This window comes from Hyaena hyaena, unplaced genomic scaffold, assembly GCF_003009895.1.
Source record: "Hyaena hyaena isolate Hyena2069 unplaced genomic scaffold, ASM300989v1 scaffold_901, whole genome shotgun sequence".
NCBI lineage: Eukaryota > Metazoa > Chordata > Mammalia > Carnivora > Hyaenidae > Hyaena > Hyaena hyaena.
In genome coordinates this window covers 455,934-477,938 of record NW_024081527.1, presented here as the reverse complement: position 1 = coordinate 477,938, position 22,005 = coordinate 455,934, and the positions used below count along the sequence as shown (strand labels likewise).

The window sequence follows — 22,005 nt, the reverse complement described above, 5'->3', positions numbered from 1 at the left end:
AAAGATGTATACTAAAGAAATTACTAAAGAAGATACTTTCCCCTTTAGTTTCTTCACTTTTAAAATCAAGAATAATTTAAATATTCATTAATAGGGAGTTACTTTAATAAACCATAAATTATTAATAAAATAAGTATATGCATTCTAAAAATGATGGTGTGCATTTATGTTCACTTACAAGTTAATATACTGGTATCATTTTAAAGAGTAGATCCAACACAGCATGATCCTTTTTTATACTAAAATAAAAGCTGGGTATGCACATACAAATAAGCACATTAGGATATGTGCTTATAATTTATGGTCCTTAAGGATCTCCAAAAAAAGGATTAAAATAAATTACATGCTTTAGTAATACTATATGTTTGCTTAACTATGATAAAGTTTTTAACAATCCAATAGCAAAAGGATTAAATTCTCTCCTCTGAAACTGAATTTATTTGCAAAAAGAAAAATGTGATTTCTAAAATATTGTCAATTTAAAACAACCAGGATAATGTAAACATTTTAAGCATTTACAATATACACTTAAAATAATTATTTTTTTTAACACTTAAAATAATTCTATGCAGTGAATGTCATTATTCTATTTTACATAAAAGGAACTGAAATTTAGAAAGGTGAACCAATTTGTACAAGGTCACACAACTAATCACTGGGAAAGCTGCAGATGGAACAAATGATACCCAATCCCAAGCCAGGATGCCCAGAGTTGCATTATTATCACACTAACTCCCAGACCACTGGTACCAGATGAGCTAAAATAAAATGGGGTGCACATAAACCATTATAGGTCATACTGCCACCTACTAGAACATTTTCAATCAGGCTCTTTAATTCTATACAGAGAAAACATTTTTAAGACAATTAAGTATAAACTCTCCTAGGGGAAAAGAAAGAGCAGCAGTGATGAGATCACCTAAATAGACTAAAACCTTGGTAGTTGAAACTTAAGGCTCCATGAGGCTTATAAAATAGTATTTGTATGTTTTAAACCAATAGTATGAAGCATCTATAAAGCTTAAATATCAGTCACTTGGAAAAGGAGCACTCATAAATAATGACCAGAGTTGTCTTTTAACTGCCTCTGTTATAGTCAACTTTACTATAATCAAAAGGGGTATACTTTTGGTAGGACTTTACCATCCAACTCTAAAAAAAGGCTTTAATTGCTTTATGATAACAGACTAATCAATTATTATATAATAACCAGAAAAAAATTTACCAGATCCTCAATATTGCCATAGATATTCTTTTTCATGCCCGATGCCCGAGTAGATACCCATCCTCCCACAGTGCTGAATTCCAGGGAATCTGGTTCATGGCCTGTACAATAACCACTTTCTTTAAGCTGAAAAACAAAAAAATGTAATATGCAATGCTTTACTACTAAAAATGATCCCATTTCACATAGCACTCAACACATTAAGTCTTTACACTTTAAAACATCTACATGTTACTGGTGTTTGGACTCATTAAAACCTATATAGAAAAAGAAATACTTTTATCATGCTCATCCAAAACATTTTTTAAGCTTTTGCCTAGTGGAAAACTTTACAAAACTGAAAAATGTGGACCAAAAGACAATTCCACAGGTTCACTAGCCAATCTTACTCATTAGATCCTTTTATTTTAAAATACCAACTACTCTCCCTACTTTTTTTTTAACCACAAATACACAATTTAAGTACTTATGGAATCAGATTATGCTTAAATAACTGCCAACTTCACCTAAACACTTTCAATAAATAAAACACTTAATCTCATGTTCTCCCTACCCTAATATAATATGCAGCAGGCCTGCAGAAAATCTAAGCAAATTGCCTGTACTTAATTCTCTCAAGGAGTCATGTGTTTTAATGTACAGCCATCTGGCTAGGTTTCCTGCACGTAATACCATCATTTATTTGTGATGCAGATCATGCATTCCTGTACATTAAATAGTCACTTGTTTCTCATTTTTCTATATTAGCTTGGCTTTGCCATCTGCACAGCACCTGAAGTTGAATGGATACCCTTTACTGCAACACCACCAAAGCCATTCCACTGAAATCATTTTAAAGACTCAGCTATCTCATGTCAAATGGTACAGACACCACCATCTGCACATCCACTGTCTACTGCACTCAAGCCCATCAATCTGTATTGACCATTTTGATAGTCATCCAGTTAAGCAACTGCTTCTATTTTTCCAAGTAAGCCATGGAGAGATGTAGAAAATGTCAGCTATGTTTGTATCCGTAAATATGGTATAAAAGTTGCAATCCAAAGTGAGAGAACCTGGTAGGTTAAACATAATTTGTTAGCTTTTGCATACAAGCATTGCAAATTATTTCTTTTCTAATTGTTTTGCTAGAAAAACAAGATTTAAAAAGACATCAACTGCTAATAGATATTTACTAAATATTCAAAATGTTTTTTTAATTTTAAGAGGTTATTAACTACTCACAAATAAGTAGCTTAAATATATGAATAAATAATTTTAAAATGAAGATTATCAGACTATTATATTTCTTCTCTAACTCCCAATCTATATTTGTATTATTTACTCTCACAAAAAGACCACTATTACTCAATTTTTCTGAAATCAGAAGAAAAAGAAAAACATTCATAGAGCACTTAGATGTCCTTAGCACTAAATAGGGAGTTTTCACATATTCTCGTAACAAAATCTCCATATTACCTACACCAGAGCAAATTAAATCTATACTGCTTCTGGAAGTACATCCAATATTAGATATACTAATACTTTGCCTCTTATGTCTGATAGACTACTTCATTACCTTCTCCAATTATAAAGTAGCTACTATGATCCAGGAATTACATAAGGCTATGAAAATGAGAATACAAAGAAGAAAGAAAAAAAAAAGTCTCTATGCTCAGCACACCATTTTAAATCTACTTCTTTATTAAAATCTAACGAACTTCCTACTAGGTAAGTGAAGTAAGTATAATGATTAAGAACCTGAATTTGAAACTTGTTATTTATTATGCTTCCTAGAAAATTTGCATGCTAAAGTACACTAATAAAAAACAATTTTTGGCATACAGTTAAGTGCTTAATAAATGGTATCTCTGGCCATATCATTCAGCCACTTTTAAAAGTCTGTGTCATGATATCTCTGAACATATCATTCAGCCACTTCTTTTAAAAGTCTGTGTCTTTGCTGTATCTTCGTTAATGCCAATAGCTGCTAAGACAAATCTGAAGAAAGATTTACAGATTTAATCATACAGTTAACCAAATATCCCTTTTAAACAAAATCACCTCTCCTCTCCATCTGTATGCCATAAAAAAGAATAAGAATTTTATCTTACTTCTGTACCCCCATTTAATATTAAAACAAATAATTACTGATCATTATCTGCTAAGCCTCAAACACATTACTAAGAGCAAATCCTAGATTGTAGAGCTTGTTATTACATAGAGAAGGAAACTGAAATTAACAAGAAACATAATTAATACAGAACAATTCGAAGTGTAATGGAAAAAAAAAAAATACAGCAGGGACATCCACCTCTACCCAAGTTGAAGCAAAAAGGAACAAGATTTACCTTCTCACATGAAAAAAACAATAAACCCCAAACAGAAGTGTTTAGACACTGGACATGAGGTAACAAAGGACTGCTTATGAGAAAGCAAATAAAGAAAAATGAACACTATGACTGTCCCTGGCCTAACTCTCAGCTGCAATGCAGAGAAAGAGAATCCAGGCACAACTCTGGAAAACACAGTGAGATAAGGAGATGGGAGTTTGGAGCTGTGGGAAACCATAGCATTAGAGTTCACAAGACAAAGTACCAAAGAGAAGGGAGCAGCACAGAGAGAGAACCCTGGAGGTTGGCAGATAGTCCCCCTCAAGTAGTCAGCAGAATAATGAAAAACACATACAAGTGAGGAAACCCAGGAAAAAAATAATCCAAACCAATTAGAGAAAAGTACTAGGACTCTTACAGGGCCAGAAACCCGTTCCCACCAGCCTGACTTGGAATACTTTTCCTTCACAGAGCATGAGGTGAATACCCAGGACAGTCATTCCACAGTAATGAGGAATGATTAGCCTCAGATTGAGCACTGCTCTGAATCCATCTAAAAGATCAGAGAAGCAAGAACTAAAGGCTCAAACTATTTCCAAATACCTGCATCCCAGAAAAAAGCTAAAGAATATTATTTACCAATTATAGAATTGAAAAACATCTAAGACCTAATAAGATAATATTATGATGTCTGGTACTTAGTAAAAAATTACTAAGCACACAAAGAAGCAGAAAAGCACAACCTATAATGAGGAAAATAATCATTATGAGATAAATAACCAAAACCAATCTAGAACTAACACAGATGTTATAATTAGCTGACCAGAACATTAGAGTAATTATTTAACTGTATTCCATATGTTGTTCAAAGAGTAGACAAAAAAAATACAGAAAGACCCAAATTAAACATCTAAAAAAGGTAAAAAGTACAATGTTTGAGATAAAAAAAAATACACTTGATGGGGTTAAGAGCAAAATATACTCAGCAAATAAAAGATTAGTGAACTCCAAGACATAGCAAAAGAAACTAAAGAAAAACTGAAAAGAGCAGCAGTGAGCTGTGGAACTTCAAACAGCCTAATACATGAGTAAACAGTCCCTAAAGGTCAGGTAAGGGAGGGAAGGGCAGATATTTGAAGAAATAATAGCCAAAAATTTTCCAAATTTAATGAAAACTATATACCAAAAAATAAAGGAAGCTCAACAATCCCCAACATAAGACACACACAAAACTACACCAAGGTCCATCACAATCAAATTATTCAAACCGTAATAAGAAAATCTTAAAAGCAACCAAAGGGGGAAAAAAACACAGAATGTACAAAGAACAAAGATAAGGGTAACATCTGATTTCTTGTCAGAAACAGTAAAGTGAGACAAGAATGAAGCAATATCTTTACATTACTGAAAGAAAAACACTGTCGACTTATATTCTATACTCAGTTAAAATATCTTTGAAAACAGGTGGTGAACTTAAACTAATAAACAATTAGAGCAAGATGATGATGATGATGATGATTATTTTTAATGTTTTATTTATTACTGAGACAGAGAGAAACAGAGAATGAGCAGGGAAGGGTCAGAGAGAGAGGGAGACACAGAATCTGAAGCAGGCTCCAGGCTCTGAGCTGTCAGCACAGAGCCTGAGCAGGGCTTGAACCCACGAACCGTGAGATCATGACCTGAGCCGAAGTCGGAGGCTCAACCGACTGAGCCACCCAGGCAACCCTTTTGTTTTTTTTTGTTTTTTTTTTTTTAAATTTTCAATGTTCAATTAAAGCAAGATTATAGGATACATGATTTATACACAAAATTCAACAGCTTGCCTATATACCAACAAGGAACAAGTGGAATTTAAAATTTAAAGCATAATACCATTTACATTAGAACCCCCCAAAATGAAATATTTTGGTATAAATCTAACAGATATGTAAAAGATCTATGATGAAAACTCTGATGAATAAAATCAAAAGTTTAAATAAATGGAGAGATGTCCCACGTTCATGGAAGACAACATTATCAATATGTCAGTTATTCCCAAATTGATCTATAGATTTAATGTAACAATCCCAATCAAAATCCCAAGTTATTCATAGATTTGACAAATTGATCCTAAGGTCTATACAGAGAGGCAAAAAATCCAGAATAGCCAACACAATTTGAAGGAGAAAAGCCAGGAAGTAGACTGACACTGCCCAACTTCAAAACTTATTACAAAACTAAGGAATCAAAATAATGTGGTATTGGGGAAAGAACCAACAAAAAGATCAATGGAACAGAACAGAGAGCCCAGAAATATACTTAACTGATCTTAGATAAAAGAGCAAAGGCAAGGGGCACCTGGGTGGCTCAGTCAGTTGAGTGTCCAACTTCAGCTCAGGTCACGATCTCGCGGTTCACGAGTTCGAGCCCTGCATCAGGCTCTGTGCTGACAGCTCAGAGCCTGGAGCCTGCTTCAGATTCTGTGTCTCCCTCTCTCTCTCTGTCCCTCCTCCACTCAGGTGCATTCTCTTTCTCTCTTTCTCTCTCTCTCTCTCTGTCAAAAATAAATAAAAACATTAAAAAAAATTTTTAGGAGCGCCTGGGTGGCTCAGTCAGTTAAGCATCCAACTTCAGTTCAGGTCATGATCTCACAGTTCATAGGTTCGAGCCCCACATTGGGCTCTGTGTTGACAGCCAGCTCAGAGCCTGGAGCCTGTTTCAGATTCTGTATCTCCCTCTCTCTCTGATCCTCCCCTGCTCATGCTGTCTCTCTCTCAGAAATAAATAAAACATTAAAAAAAATTTTTTTAATAGAAAGAAAAAGAGTAAAGGCAACACAATGGAGCAAAATAGCCTCTTCAATAAATTGTGCTAAAACAACTAGACATCTACATGCAAAAAAATGAATCTAAAAACACCTATTACCAAAATGAATTCAAATGGATCATAGACCTAAATGTAAAATGCAACATTATAAAACTCCCAAAAGACAACAAAGAAGAAAAGTGTGATGACCTTGGATACGATGTTTAGATACAACACCAATGACACAATCCATGAAAGAAATAACTGATAAGCTAGACTTCATTAAAATGAAAAATGTCTGCTCTGCAAAAATAATATAAGGAAATTAGAAGACAAACCACAGGCTTGGAAAAAAATTGTAAACAATAAAAGTAAAAATAAAAACCTACCTGATAGAAGACTGTTATCTCAAATATACAGAGAACTCTTAAAACTCAACAACAAGTAAATAATCCAATTTAAAAATGGGCCAAAGATCTTAAAAGACTTCATCAAAGATAGCAAATAATCTTATGAAAAGATGCTTCACATCATATATCATCAGGGAAACACAAACAACAAGATATCATAACAACAAGATAACACACCTATATGAAAAGCCAAAAATCCAGAACACTGATAAAACCAACTGCTGATGAGGACATGGAAGAACAGGTACTCTCATACAATGGTGGTGGGAATGCAAAATGGTACAGAGCTGCTATGGAAGACTACTTGGTGGTTTCTTACAAAACTAAACATCCAGAAATTGTCCATTTTGGTATTTACTCAAAGGAGTTGAAAACTTATATCCACATAAAAACCTGTGGACATAATTGCCTTTACTCATAATTGCCAAAACTTGGAAGCAACCATGGTGCCCTTCATTAATGAATAGATAAATAAGCTCTGGTACATCCAGACAAAGGAAATTACTCAGTGCTAAAAAGAAATGAGCTCTCAAGCTATGAATAGACATGAAGGAACCTTAAATGAATTACTACCAAATGAAAGAAGCCAATCTGAAAAGGCTACATACTCTGATTCCACCTATATGACATTCTGGAAAAAGCAAAACTATGAAGATAACAGAAAGGTCAGAAGTTGCCAGGAGTATAAGGGAGAGAGATGAATAGAAAATTTTTAGGGTAGTGAAAATATTCTGTATAAATATTATAATGTTGGATACTTATGTCATTATATAGTTGTCCAAACCTATAGAATGTACAACACAAAAGTGAACCTTAAGATAAACTATGAGTTTTGGGTAATTATGATGTGCCAACATAGGTACATCCTTGGTAAAACAACAAACAAAAAACTCTACCATTCTGATGAATGATGTTGATAATGGGGGAGGCTATGTTATGTATGGGGACAGGACACATATGGAAATCTCTATACTTTCTTCTCAATTTGTTGTAAACCTAAAACTTCTCTAAAAAACAAAGTATTAAAAAAATGAAATGAAGACTTTTAGACAAACAAAAGTAGAGAGAATATATTGTAGGCTTTATACCATATATAGAAGCAGAAAGTATGAGAACAATAGCACAAAGTAGATGAAGAGAAAAGGAATATAATACTGTAAGGTTCTTCTCCTAAACTCTGAAGTGTGATATAATATCACTTGAAGACAGACTGTTTTAAATTAAAGATATATACTATAAACCTTAAAATAACCTTTAAAATAATAAAACAAAAAGTTATAGCTAATAAAAAACAAAAGAGATAAAATGGTATTGTAAAACATGTTTAACCCAAAAACAGTCAATAAAAGTGGAAAAGGAAAAAAAAAAAAAAAACAGATGGAAAATACAGAAAACAAATACCAGGATGACAATTTAAAGATAGGCTTTATCTGAACCACATCAATAAACTACACTGAAGGTAAATTGTCTAAATATCCCAATCAAAGGTAGAGACTATCAGGTTAAATAAAAAGGAAAGACCCAATTTTATGATGTCTACAAGAAAAGCACTTTAAATATAAAAATAAAAAAATGGAAGAAAAGAATGGAAAAAGGAAAAGATATACTAAGTTAACAACAATCAAAAGAAAATTGGAATGGCTGTATTAATATGAGGTGTAGCAGATTTCAGAGCAAAGAAAAATATCAGGAATGAAGAAAGACTGCTTAATAACAAATGGTTCGTTAATCAAGAAGATGTAACAATCCTAACTATTTATTGCCCTAGTAACAAAGCCTTAAAATATATGAAGTAAAAACTGCAAGGAAAAAAACTTCAAGGGAAAAAAAAAAAAGACAGGTCTACAATGATAGTTGGATGTTTTAATTCTCCTCTCTCAATAAATGATAGAACAAGTAAACAGAAAATAAGAAAAAATATAGAAGACTTAAACAACACTGTAAATAAGTTTGACCTAATAGACAACTGTAGACTACTCCCAACAATAGCATCAGAAGACAAGTTCTTTTCAAGTATACATAGAATATTCTTAAGATAGACCTTACTGTGGGACATAAAACAAGTATTAATTAAGTTGAAAGGATTCATATCATATAAATGTTTTCTGAACACAATGATATTAACATGGAAATCAGTAACAGAAAGATGCCTGGAAAAATTCCCCAATAATTAGAAATTAAATAACAACTTGTAAGTGTCCAATAGTCAAAGAAAAAAATAAAAAAGTAGAAAAGTACAGTACTTTGAAATGAATGAAAATGAATAGACATATCATCATTTATAGAATAACATGAAAGCAGTGGTTGGGGGAAATTTAAAGTTACTGAAAATCAATTCTATTTAAGAAGAAGAAAGGCCTCAAATTACCTCATCTTCCACCTTAACACAAAAAATAATTTGACAAAATAGAAAATCCATTCCTAATAAAAATTTTCTGCAAACTAACACAGAAGAAACTTCCTCAACCTGATAAAGCGTATCTACAAAAAAAAAAAAAAAATCAACAACCACCTATAGTTAACATTATACTTAATGGTAAAGGACTGAATGCATTTCTCCTAAATCAGGAATAAACCAAGGATGTTCACTTTCACTTCTTTTCAACATTGTATTAGAACACAAGCCACGACAATCAGGTGAGAAAAGCAAATAAAGTCATACAGATTAGAAGAGAAGAAGTAAAATTGTCTTTATTAAGAAAGGACATGATCATATATATAGAAAATCCAATAGGAGCTATAAGAACTTTTAGAATTCATGAATTTAGCAAGGTTGTTAGATATAAGATCTGTAATCAAAAATAACTGTATTTTTACGCTTTTTTCTTAAGTTTACTTCTTTTAGTAATTTTTACACTCTCAAAAGTATTTATGCATACTAATAAAGAACATTCAGAAATTGAAAAAAAAGTTTTTAAGTTTATTCATTTATTTTGAGACAGACACAAGTGGGAAAGGGGCAGAAAAAAATGGGAGAGAGAGAGAGAAAGAGAGAGAGAGAGAGAGAGAGAGAGAGAGAGAGAGAATCCCAAGTAGGTCCTACACTGCCAGCGGAGAGCCTGATTTGGGGCTCAAACCCATGAGGCAGCAGGATCATAAACCTGACCTGGAACCAAGAGTCAAAACACTTAACTGACTGAGCCACCGAGGCACCCTGAAAAAAAATTTTAAATACCATTTACTATAGCATCAAAAAATATATAATACTTAGGGGTAAAGCTTGTTTTAAAAAACATGAAGGATTTTAAACAGAAAACCACAAGATACCACTAAGAGAAATTACAGACATAAAAATAACTAGGGATATACCATGTTCATGGGTCAGAAGAATTGATATTGTTAAGATGTCAATTCTCCCCCAACTGATGCAGAGTCAACGCAATCCCAATCAAATCTCAACAGGCTTTTGTTTTTTAAACAAAAATTCACAAGGTGACTATAAATTTCATATGAAATACAAACAACCTAAAGTAGCCAAAACAACTTTCAAAAAGATTTATGATATAGCTGCAGTGATCCAAACAATGTGATACTGGCATAAAGATATACAAAAGATCAATGGAACAAAATAGAGCCCAGGATGCACATACACATGGACAAGAGACTTTTTATGATGGTGCTAAGTCAACTGAAGAAAGGATAGTCTTTTCAACAAATGGTGCTGAAAAAACTGGATATCCATATGCAAAAAAAAAGAAAAAAGAATTTCAATCCATCCTTCGCACCATACATAAACATTAATTCAAAAATCTTCAAAACTCATCAGAGACTTGAATGTAAACTAAAAACTATGAAATTTAAATGGGAGAAAATCTTTGTATCCTAAGCTAACGCAAAGCATGACAGCAGAAACATGATAAAATAAAAAATTAAATATGTTGTGAAACTTATCAAAATTAAAAACATTTATTCTTCAAAAGGCTCTGTCAAGGGAACGAAAAGACAAGCCACAGACTGGGAGAAAATATTTGTGAAGCATATACCTGCAAAAGGACTTATATCCAAAATATCCAAAGAATTCTCAAAACTCAACAATAAGAAAACAAGCAATCCAATTTAAAAATTGGGCAAATAATTTGAACAGACATCTCACCAGAGAAGATATATGGATGGCAAAAAGCACTTGAAAAGATGTCCAACATCACTTCTAACTAGAAAAATACAAATTAAAACCAAAATGAGACACTGTAAGACATTAACTAGAATGACTAAAACATTAACAGGTATTGGAAAAGGATGTAAAGAAACTGGAATTCTTACACAGTGCTAGTGGGATTACAAAATGATGCACTCTGGGAAAATGTCTCGTAGTTTTTCCAAAAGGTAAATATGTACCTACCATTGGATTTAGCCCTTTCATTTTTAGATATTTACCCAAGAGAAATGAAAGTATACATTCACACAAGTAGTTGCACATGAATGTTCATAGCAGCTTTATTTGTAATAGCTCCAAATTGGAAATAATCCAAGTATTCAACAACAAGTGAATGGATAAATAGTGGTATACCTATACAATGGAATACTACTGAGCAATAAAAAGGAATAAACTAATTGATACATGCAATGATATGCATCAATCTCATACTAATTATGCCTAATGAAAGAAGCCATACCCTTAATTCCCCCTCAGAAAGAGTGCATGATTATATTTTAGTACAACTGTAGCACATTTAAACAAATCTACAGTGATAGAAAGCAGATTAATGATTGCCAGGGGTAAAAGTAAGATTAGATAGAGAGGATTATAAAGAAGCCAGAGGAAATCTTTGGGTTTGGTACATGTGTTCATTATCTTGATTGAGGTGATGGCTTCATGGTTGTATTCACATATCAAAACATATCAAGTTGTACATTTTAAATAAGTGCAATTTACTGTATGACAATTATACCTCAATGAAATTATTATAAAGCAAACCAAAAACAAATAACTAAGGATTTTGGCCCAAGCTGCCCAAGAACTGAATTTCCATCAACTGAAAATGAGAAGGCTAAATAATAAACAAATTGTGAAGGGAAAATGGAAATTCAATTTTTAAAATATTATGTTTAAAATGTCTATTATATATGCAAAGTGGAGACATCAACGGGGAAACTGAAAATCCAAGTCTAGAGTTCAAGAAAGAACTCTAAGATGATGTTATAAATGTGGAAGTCTTTGGCACATAGAAGGAATATTTAAAGTCAGCTGTGTTTCAATGAGGTGCAGATAGTGCTCGATAAAATTGGTGAAAGGAGTAAAAGTTCTAAGTACTTTACATTATTAACTTATTTCATCCTAAAAAAAATATAAAGTAGGAATTATCTCTATTTCTTTTTTTTTATAGTTTATTTTTATTTTTGAGACAGAGAGAGACAGAGCATGAGCAGGGGAGGGGCAGAGGGAAAGGGAGACACAGAATCTGAAACAGGCTCCAGGCTCTGAGCTGCCAGCTCAGAACCCGAAGCAGGGCTCGAACCCATGAACCACGAGATCATGACCTGAGCCGAAGTCGGACGCTTAACCGACTGAGCCACCCAGGCGCCCTTATTATCTCTATTTCATAAAGAAACTAAGGCACATGGAAACAAGTCCTTGGGAGGAAAAACCTAAGTCACACATCCCCAGACTATTAACTAATAAAATACAGTAGCCAAAACCTTAATAAGCCTAGAAACATTCCCAAACCCAGAGTTGACATGTTAATGACCTCTTTTAAATTTTATATATATTAAACTCAACGTAAATTTATAAGCTAAAGGATTAAAATCTGTGCTACTCAGCTACTATATTTGTATCATTTAAAAATTTCTAGAAGGAAAAAGCAGGATGTTTTAAGCTGGTTACCTCAGCTGATGAAGAAACGGAAGGGTACAGAAGTTTAAAGAGGAAAAACTTGAACTGGGATGGAAAAATCTGTAGAAACTACATTACACTCTACTGGAGGCAAAAAAGAAAGTTCTATATTGGCATTTAGGGAAATGAACTAGTAGGTAAAATATCAGAAGTTCCTAGTCTAAGAAAATGTCATTTAAATTTCAAGGAAATATGTTCCTTGAATTTTAATTCTAACCTTTCCAAAAAAGAAAAAGAAAAAGAAAACTTGGAAAGGTTAAAATACTACATCAAATGCTATAATCAAAGACATAAAATTAGAGACATGCAGCAATTTCTTACTTGACACATCCCCAAAGGCAAGAGAAACAAGAGCAAAAATGAACTACTGGGACCTCATCAAGATAAAACACTTCTGTACAGCAAAGGAATCAATAAAACTAATAGGCAACTGACAGAATGGGAAAGGATAGTTGCAAATGACATATCAGATAAAGGGCTAGTGTCCAAAATCTATAAGGAACTCACCAAACTCCATACCCGAAAAACAAATAATCCAGTGAAGAAATGGGCAGAAGACATGAACAGACACTTCTCCAAAGAGGACATCCAGATGGCCAACAGACACATGAAATGATGCTCAGCATCCCTCCTCATCAGGGAAATACAAATCAAAACCACACTGAGATACCACCTCATGCCAGTCAGAGTGGCTAAAATGAACAAATCAGGAGACTATAGATGCTGGCGAGGATGTGGAAAAACCAGCACCCTCCTACACTGCTGGTGGGAATGTAAATTGGTGCAGCTCCTCTGGAAAATAGTGTGGAGCTTCCTCAAAAAATTAACAGTAGAACTGTTACTGTAACAGTAGAACTGTTACAGTTCTACTGTAGAACAGTAGAACTCCCCTAGGAACCAGCAATAGCACTGCTAGGAATTTACCCAAGGGATACAGGAGTGCTGATGCATAGGGGCACATGTACCCCAATGTTCACAGTAGCACTCTCAACAATAGCCGAAATATGGAAAGAGCCTAAGTGTCCATCAACTGATGAATGGATCAAGAAGATGTGGTTTATCTATACAATGGAATACTACATGGCAGTGAGAAAGAATGAAATCTGGCCATGTGTAGCAACATGGATCTTGAGGGTGTTATGCTGAGCAAAATAAGTCAGGCAGAGAAGGACAGATGCCATATGTTTGCACGTATAGGTGGATTAGGAGGAACTTAAAGGAGGACCATGGGGGAGGAGAAGGGGAAAAATAGTTGGGGAGATGGAGGAAGGAAAACCATGAGAGGCTCTTGAATGCTGAGAACAAACTGAGGGCTGATGGGGGTGGGGGGGGAGGGGAAGGGGAGTGATGAGCATGGAGGAGGGCACTTGTTGGGATGAGCACCAGGCGTTGTATGGAAACCAACCTGACAATAAACTATTTGTAAAAAAAAATTAAAAAAGAAAGAAAAAGAAATCAGAATAAAGAAGATCTCAATCTCTTTGTTAAAAAAAAAAATTAGAGACATGAAAGGCCACTCTGTTGTAAAAAAACTGCCGTGTTGATAGTGCCGAATTCAGACATAATGGAACACTAATACAGGAAGATCTTTAACTCTGCCTCAACAAATATGTCCAATTCCATTCCAGTTCTATCTTATTTCATTAAATAAAAAATAAAGATAATAATTTAACAATTTTTTTCAAAGCCTTTCATCCAGAAACGGTCAGTGGCATACCAATTTCATTCAAATTTTTACAAAGAAATAAGGAAAAAGACAATAAAAAAAAAAAGGTTGACAATCATCGTCTCCATGTCCCATTAAAATGTAGGAGGGAAGAGTCTCTAACTCAAGTAGAACAAAGTGGTCAGTATATCTACAAAAATTAAACTTTCTAATTTTTGTTTACAAAAGCTGAGTAACAGTTATCTTGACCATGATTGAGGAAGGTTGAAAATCAATACATTTTAATAATTACGTGCTCAGAATCCATGAAAGGAACCTCAAGCTTTCCAAAAATTCATCAGGATCCCAAAAAAGTGTTATAAGGTCTCCAAGAGTTTGACTAATTCATGAGATGGGCAGTTTTCAATGAAATTAGGCACTGAAAAGTTCAATTAATAGCAAATACCAACATCTACCCAGTTGATCCAATTTGTCAACTTCTGAGAATTTTATGTTCAATATGTTCCACCTTGCTCCATTTCTCCTCTTTTATTGTCACTATCAGCTCTTGCCTAAATTATGCCAGGAGCCTCTTACCCACCTTCATGTGCCCCCTCTCCCTGCCCCAATCCATCCGACACACAGGAGCTAGCCAGAACTACCTGAATACAGAGGTAAAGTTCAAACTTCGAGAAGGGACTTTATAAGGCCCCTTTATAATCTGATCTCTCCATGTTTTCCTGGCTTCATTCTCTACCACCACTATACATACACCCACCCAACATATAGAATGTGTGTGTTCTCCCACAAACACACACTAGACCTCAGCCACACTCAGCTGTCTGCAGGCCCCCAAAAGCAACAGCTGCCCTTAAAGCCTCTGAAACTGCTGCTTCCTCTGACTGGACTGCTCTCTCGACTCCCATTAACTTTTTTGCTTTCCTCATCCTGAAGCCTCATTTTAAAAGCTGTGCTCTCGATGATACCTTTTGTCCAGTTCCTTCCCTCCTAACCCCATTTGAAGAGCCGTAATACCCTACATTCAGCCTTCAACTTGCAATTTTCATTCTGAATCATAATTGTCTCTTTACGTTTCTATTGTAATATAAGATTTCCAAGGGTAAGGGATGGTGTCTTATTCACTATTGTATCCTCAGTATCTAGCTCAATGCCTGACCCACAATAAAAGCTAAACAAATTTGCTCAGTGAATGTACTGTGAAAGGTACTCCATTCATAGAGAGGACATATAGCAATTTTGAAAATCTTAATTAAAGGAAATAACATACCTGTCTTTCCAACTCTTGTCCTGTTATACCAGCCTCTACATGAACTGTCAGATTGTTCTCATCAACCCAGAGGATTCGATTCTGTTGCAAATGAAGAAAAAAGTCTCATCTCCATGAACTATTGACATTTTTCTCAGAAAATATAACTTCCTAATTCAAGGTAGCAAGTGACAAGACAGAAAATAAGCGGTAGGGTTACCCATACTACAAAACTCCATTTATTCTGGACTATACAACATGACAGACGTAACAACTTAGGCAGTACTTTGCACAAGAGTTGTTCTAAAAGACTCTGTCTTTATTCAGTATTAATTTGAATTAAACCATACTTCCTACCTTAGGCAAATTATTTAACTGTCTATGTGTAGTGCTTCCTCATTCTAAAGTGTGAATAGTAATACTACTCATAAGGTTGGTGTAAGGATTAAATGAGATGCTGCACATAAAAGCTTAGCATACAGGGGCACCTGGCTGGCACAGTTTGTGAAGTGTGCAGCTCTTGATCTTGGGGTTGTGGGTTTGAGCCCCACACACTGGGTGTAGAGATTACTTAAAATCTTAAAAAAAAAAAAAACAAACAGAAAAAAGTCTTAGCATACAAAGTTCCTGGCATTCTGTAAATATTATCTGCACTACTATTAATAGTTATAAATCATATCTAACTTAAGAATATCAGAAGAGAGATTATAAAAAGACATCTGCATATAGTAAATGGCATTTCTGCTGTATTTTCAATCCAAAATAGGACCAGAGGCTCTGGGTAGAAAACAAAGCACACCCCTGTCTCCTACTTGAAAAGAAAAAACTGAGTACCATCTGGCTCAACTTGCAAAATGTTTACAGAATGTTTTTAACATTCTTATTTGGCCTAATTTTTTATATATATATGAATTACTTTGTACTATTAAAATCAGACTTCTTTTCCCTTCTATTTGGCTGAGCAAGCAGGTTAATATATAGATGACCTTCTTCTGGATCCCAGAGAGACTTTCTTTGCACTTTGATATTTTCAATTTCATGGCAATAACTAATGCAAGTAAGTCTAGCTAATAACAAAAACGACACAATAGACAATAAGAAAATTGTCTGCTTATAGTCCAAATTTGAGCACCTACAAATAACCGCACTTTTAATTCACAGGATTATAAGCCTTAAATAAGAGGATATATGTGAACGTACTTGTTTGTTTTATGTTATGTAAAGCTATCATTTTAATTATACTCTCACAATAAGACAGTAATTTCAATATAACTATGACAAATGAGTCTTTTGGTCTGACTTTGGCAGCTAAACAAAAGGAAGTACTAACCTATAAAGTAAAATGACAGAATTCAGTAATCTGAATAACTTATACACATCTCCCCTGGCAGACTGGTTGTTAAAATGATTACATATTTGTGGTAATTATATACCTGTATCTACCAGTAGTCCAAACATATTTTTGGTAGAACAAAGAAACTGAAAGGAGGCAAAGAAAAAACAAACAAACATCTTTAAGGGCACTCATAGAGAAACCTAAAGAAAATATATAGGATACCCTATTATATCCAGTATACACTACCCAATACAAGTTAACAATAAAATAAAATCTTTGAGATCAATAGGTCTTAGTATTATTGTACATATTTAAGTAGAAAACTGGCATTACTAATTATATTTTGTACACATTGTATCAGAAGTACTCTGTGCAAAATCCTGCACAGGCATACCTTATTGACTTCAAAGCCAATCACAATTATAAGGACCACCCATCAACTACAATATTTACAAGAGTTTACCATTAAAAGCAGTGAATATACAAGGTTTTTCTACAAAATAAATGGTTGAAGGCCTGGCATTTAAAATTCTGCTGCAGAATTTTCAGCATCTACTCAATGTAGACTTTTATTTTATATTATCTCACTTAACCTTCACAATTACCTTCTGTATTATTACTGTCTCTATTTTATAAATTCAGTAACAATTTAGTGGTAAATTTGTACACAGAAATTCAAAAACATTCCAAAGCCTATTCCAGAATAGGCTACTATTAAGTAATCTTCTAAGGAAATTACCTTCTCTTAAACTCTGGGATAAGGACAAAGGTTAATGGGAAACTTTACAGAAGAATAATTAGGCTGTCACCATCTGAACCTGCTGATTAATTTTAAAAATACTTAATGTAGACAAACAAATATGACATGTGATGTGACATGACACAGAAAAATACGTCACCATCTATGAGATATCCTTGCTGGAAAAAAATTTTAAAGGTAGGCCTGAGTCTAACTAGACTTTATATCTAACTTCCAGGTTAGAGAACACACAAAACCTAGAGGAAGAGTTAAATGACACCAAGATGAAGTGACAGGCAAATTCAAAATATGATATAATTTATACTACAAATCACCTAGTTTCTCCAGAAGTCAGTAATATTCAAAAAACAAGAAAGATAAAATGAGACCTCAGGAAACAACTAAAAGCTAACTGGGGGCTTGTCTGAATCCTCATATGAACAGATGAAGTACAAAATAAAAACAAGTTTGAAATCAATGTAAAATCTGAATGTGAACTCTATATTAAATGATGTAAGGAATCATTTTTAAGTTTGCCAGGAGCAACAATAATATAGTGAGAAAATGTCCTTTTAAAAACAGATACACAGAATAACAAACTATCATATATTGTTTGTGACAGTGTAAAATGGTACAACTACTCTGAACAAAGACCTGGAAGTTGCTTCTAAAACTGAGTATGTACCTACTGTGACTTAAATTCCACTCTTAGATATTGATCTAATAGAAATGAAAGCCTATGTTTACAAAAGGATTTATTCAAAAATATTCATAATAACTTCATTTATAAAAGTCAAACCTGGAAAGAACATAGGTGTCTAACCACAGAAAAATCGATAAACTGTGGTATATTTATATAATTCAATATCACTCAGCAGGAAATAGAAATGCATTACTGATAAACTCAGGAATAAAGTAATCTCAAAAACATTATATTGTGTGAAAGAAACCTGACACCAAAGAGTATGTAGTATATGATTCTTTTTATATGAATTTCTAGAACTAAAAGTGATTTACTCTGGGTGGTTGAAGAGGGCTGGAGATTTGTTCGGAATTTTCTGAAGTGATACAGATTTGACTAGCACAGGTGTAGCTATTTGTCAGAACTCACAGAAGAGTACATGTAAGATCTGTGTATTTTATGTAGATATATATTTTACTTAAAATTAAGAATTACAAAAAAAATCATAAACTTTGAATTCTAGTAATGATACACAAGTCAAAATATTTGAGAGGAATGGAAATGATGTCTATTACTTTAAAAAATATCCAAAAATAAGATGGGTTCATGGATGGACAGAGGGATGGAATGATAGTGGTGGGTATATGAGTGTTCACTGTAAATTTTTTTCAACTTTTCTGTGTGGTTAAACATTTTCATAATAAAATGTTACAAAAGGAAAAAAAACATATACATAGAAATATTTACTTGTAAGTAGCATACCAGAATTTGCTTTTCAGATAGTAGAAAAACAGGAGCACTTGGGTGGCTCAATTGGTTGAGTGTCCACCTTCGGCTCTAGTCATGATCTCACAGCTCTGGAGTTCGAGCCCTGTGTTAAACTGTGCTGACGGCTCAGAGCCTGGAGCCTGCTCCGGATTCTGTCTCCCTCTCCTTCTGCCCCCCGCCCCCCAGTCATATTCTATTTCTCTCTCAAAAATAAATAAACACTGAGGAAAAAAACAATAAAATAGTAGAGAAACAAAGAAAGATAAAGCCAGTATTACAAGACATTAATAATTAATTAATCTAGAGAATGGGTATACTATTCTACTTTGCCATTTGAAAAAAAATTCAAATTAATTAATTAAAAAAAACTGTTTATAATGGTTTAATAGACAACATTGGCTCAGGTCATGATCTCACAGGCCATGAGTTTGAGCCCTACATCAGACTCTGAGCTAATAGCTGAGGCCCTGGAGCCTGTTTCAGATTCTGCGTCCCCTTCTCTCTGCCCCTCCCCTGCTCATACTCTTTCTCTCAAAAATAAACATTTAAAATTATTTTTTAAAAAATTGGGGGGACAGGGGTGCCTGGGTGCCTCAGTCAGTTAAAATCCTACTCTTTATTTTGGCTCATGAACTCTTGGCTTGTGAGATTGAGCCCTGCGCCCTGCCTCGGGTTCTGCACTGACAGAATAGAGCCTGCTTGGGATTCTGATTCTCTCTCCCTCTCTCTGCTTATCCCCTTTCTCTCACAAAATAAATAAAGAAAATAAACTTAAAAAAAAATTGGGGAAACAAATTTTGGTGTTTCAAATTAACCTTAATGAATATTATGTTTTGCTTTTAACAATACAAATCAGGTCTTCTACTATATCAATATTCCCATCCATGACTCTCAAATTATCAATTTCTCAGGCTAATTTGGTAGAAACCACCAAGATATGTGCCTGAGAGTGAGTGAACTTAGCCCTCTGAGACCTGAAGACAAGGGTAAAATAGAATGATGAAACAAATTTAAAACAAAATGAAAAATACACCTTTTAAATGACGACTGAGTCATAAAGCGTTTTTTAAAACCAAATATTATCTTCAAATAGGTCTAAAATTATCATATACCATTTGTGAAGTGTCCAAAGAAATAATTGTTCTTGTCTCATCTGCAGGACACATCAGGCCGTATGATACACTTGTTCCTCCTGCCAAAATAGGAAACAACTTTATGTTTAATATTCTATTTTCTAGGCTAGTTTCTAGGGCAAATCCCTCATACAAAGTATACAAATAAGCCCACTAGAAAAGTAATATGTATTTCTACTTTGCAAAATGTAATTTGCAAATGCTAACACACTAAAAGCAAACTCACCTTTATCGTATGCTGCATGCCAAAATGAAGAAATATTATGGAGCTGAAAGCAATGGGATATGGCTCCATCCCCTGGGCACACTCAAGTGAAGCCCCTAGCAATTTGTGAAACTCCAAAAACATGATTAGAAAAGTTCTAAGCTAATGATTACTGTGGAGATATCACTTAAAAGAAAAAATACCCTTCCTAATTCAACTAAAGACACCTTACCTTAATTATGAGATTCATTTATCATTTGAAATAATATATTCTCATACAAAAAGACTTTAATAAATTAGAATATAAACAAGTTAAAGTTGCCTGCATTACACAATATTCGAACAAATGTATATGTCAATGTGTAAAGGTGATTTAATATAAAATAAACAATATAGAGAAGTATGTAAACAAAGTACTCCTATTTTCCATTAACATTTGTTATCAGAGGAAAAATGCTTTCTTGATACCAATACAAAATAGAACCGTGTTCTTAGTTCTTAACCATCTGTATTATCATATATCAGAATAAATTAATTGGTACTGCCATGTGTTTTGGAGAAAAAAAATCTTGATACAAGGAAAGAATTACAGGAGGTGCTGATCTACAAGATTCGGTTTAATCGTACAAGGTGAGACCATGAATTGTCAATTAAGAACATGCCTATAATCAGAAAACGCTATTTGCCTATCACAGTCCTTTGAAATCAGAAAAATATTTCCCTGAAAGTGGTGCTGTAGTGCCTTTTCTCCAAGAATTCAACCCAAAGTATAAGCGGAAGAAGGAATCTGGAGCTCCTGATTTGTTGGGGTCCCACTTCCATTCCATCAATGCTAATTCAGTTAGTGAAGGCAATTTCCTTTGGCTTGTGTAAGTTATTAAAAGAATGTGGTTCATAAAAGATCAAGAGAGATCAAATTTGTCTTTAAATGCAAAGCAGTATTAGTTTTCAACATTAAAAGGTATTAGTGATCTGGTCATCATTGTCTTAGTTGATCTTTCACATTGCATAGCATTCCTTCTCAAAAGTATACATTGGGTATATTTAGCCTTTGAAAAAACATTCTATCCATAAAGATAAAGGTTATAAAATAATTACTAAAGTAGGAACATTTTCTTATTTAAGCATTAAGTCACAGCATCAACTAGGATCTATATGGGAAAGAAGCCATGAACAACATGTCTCAAACAGTTCAGGTAAACAGAGCTACTAAAAAATGACCAGCATAAACAAATTTTTCAGAATAACTATTTCATAATTATAAGAATGTTAGCTTTCAATGGGAATTTTTAAATATAAATATTTTAAACAAAAAAAAACACATTTACATTGTATTAAAATTCAAAAGGCACAATACCTACCACCAATTGGTATGATACAAAGGTTATATTTGCATGCTAGATTCACAATCTTAACTACATCATCATGACATGCTGTTGAGAAAAGAGAAAATAAATTAATCACAGGGACATGAGTAAACTCTAGGTAACCCTGCAAAATGAGGGTCCATTAAGTTCTTTAGTGTCTTTTTCATTATTTAGGCACTCTTTAACACATTAAGTAGCTATATTAAAACAAAATGTTCATCATTTATCTTTTTCTTCTTTTGAAATGATTTCATACTTACAAAAAAGTTGCAAATAAGCTACAAAGAATTTCGTTC

General features: G+C 33.7%; 1 protein-coding gene across 1 annotated transcript in view; it reads right to left on the bottom strand.

Moving 5' to 3' along the window:
- The window catches only part of AGPS (alkylglycerone phosphate synthase), a 150,954-nt gene that overhangs the window by 72,525 nt on the left and 56,424 nt on the right, over nucleotides 1-22,005 (bottom strand). Inside the window, exons 6-9 of the mRNA XM_039220489.1 lie at nucleotides 21,704-21,775; nucleotides 20,117-20,196; nucleotides 15,501-15,581; nucleotides 1,226-1,351 (exon numbers count right to left, since the gene is read on the bottom strand). Of these exons, the coding sequence (XP_039076420.1) occupies nucleotides 1,226-1,351; nucleotides 15,501-15,581; nucleotides 20,117-20,196; nucleotides 21,704-21,775 (359 nt within the window). The remainder of the gene's footprint in view (nucleotides 1-1,225; nucleotides 1,352-15,500; nucleotides 15,582-20,116; nucleotides 20,197-21,703; nucleotides 21,776-22,005) is intronic.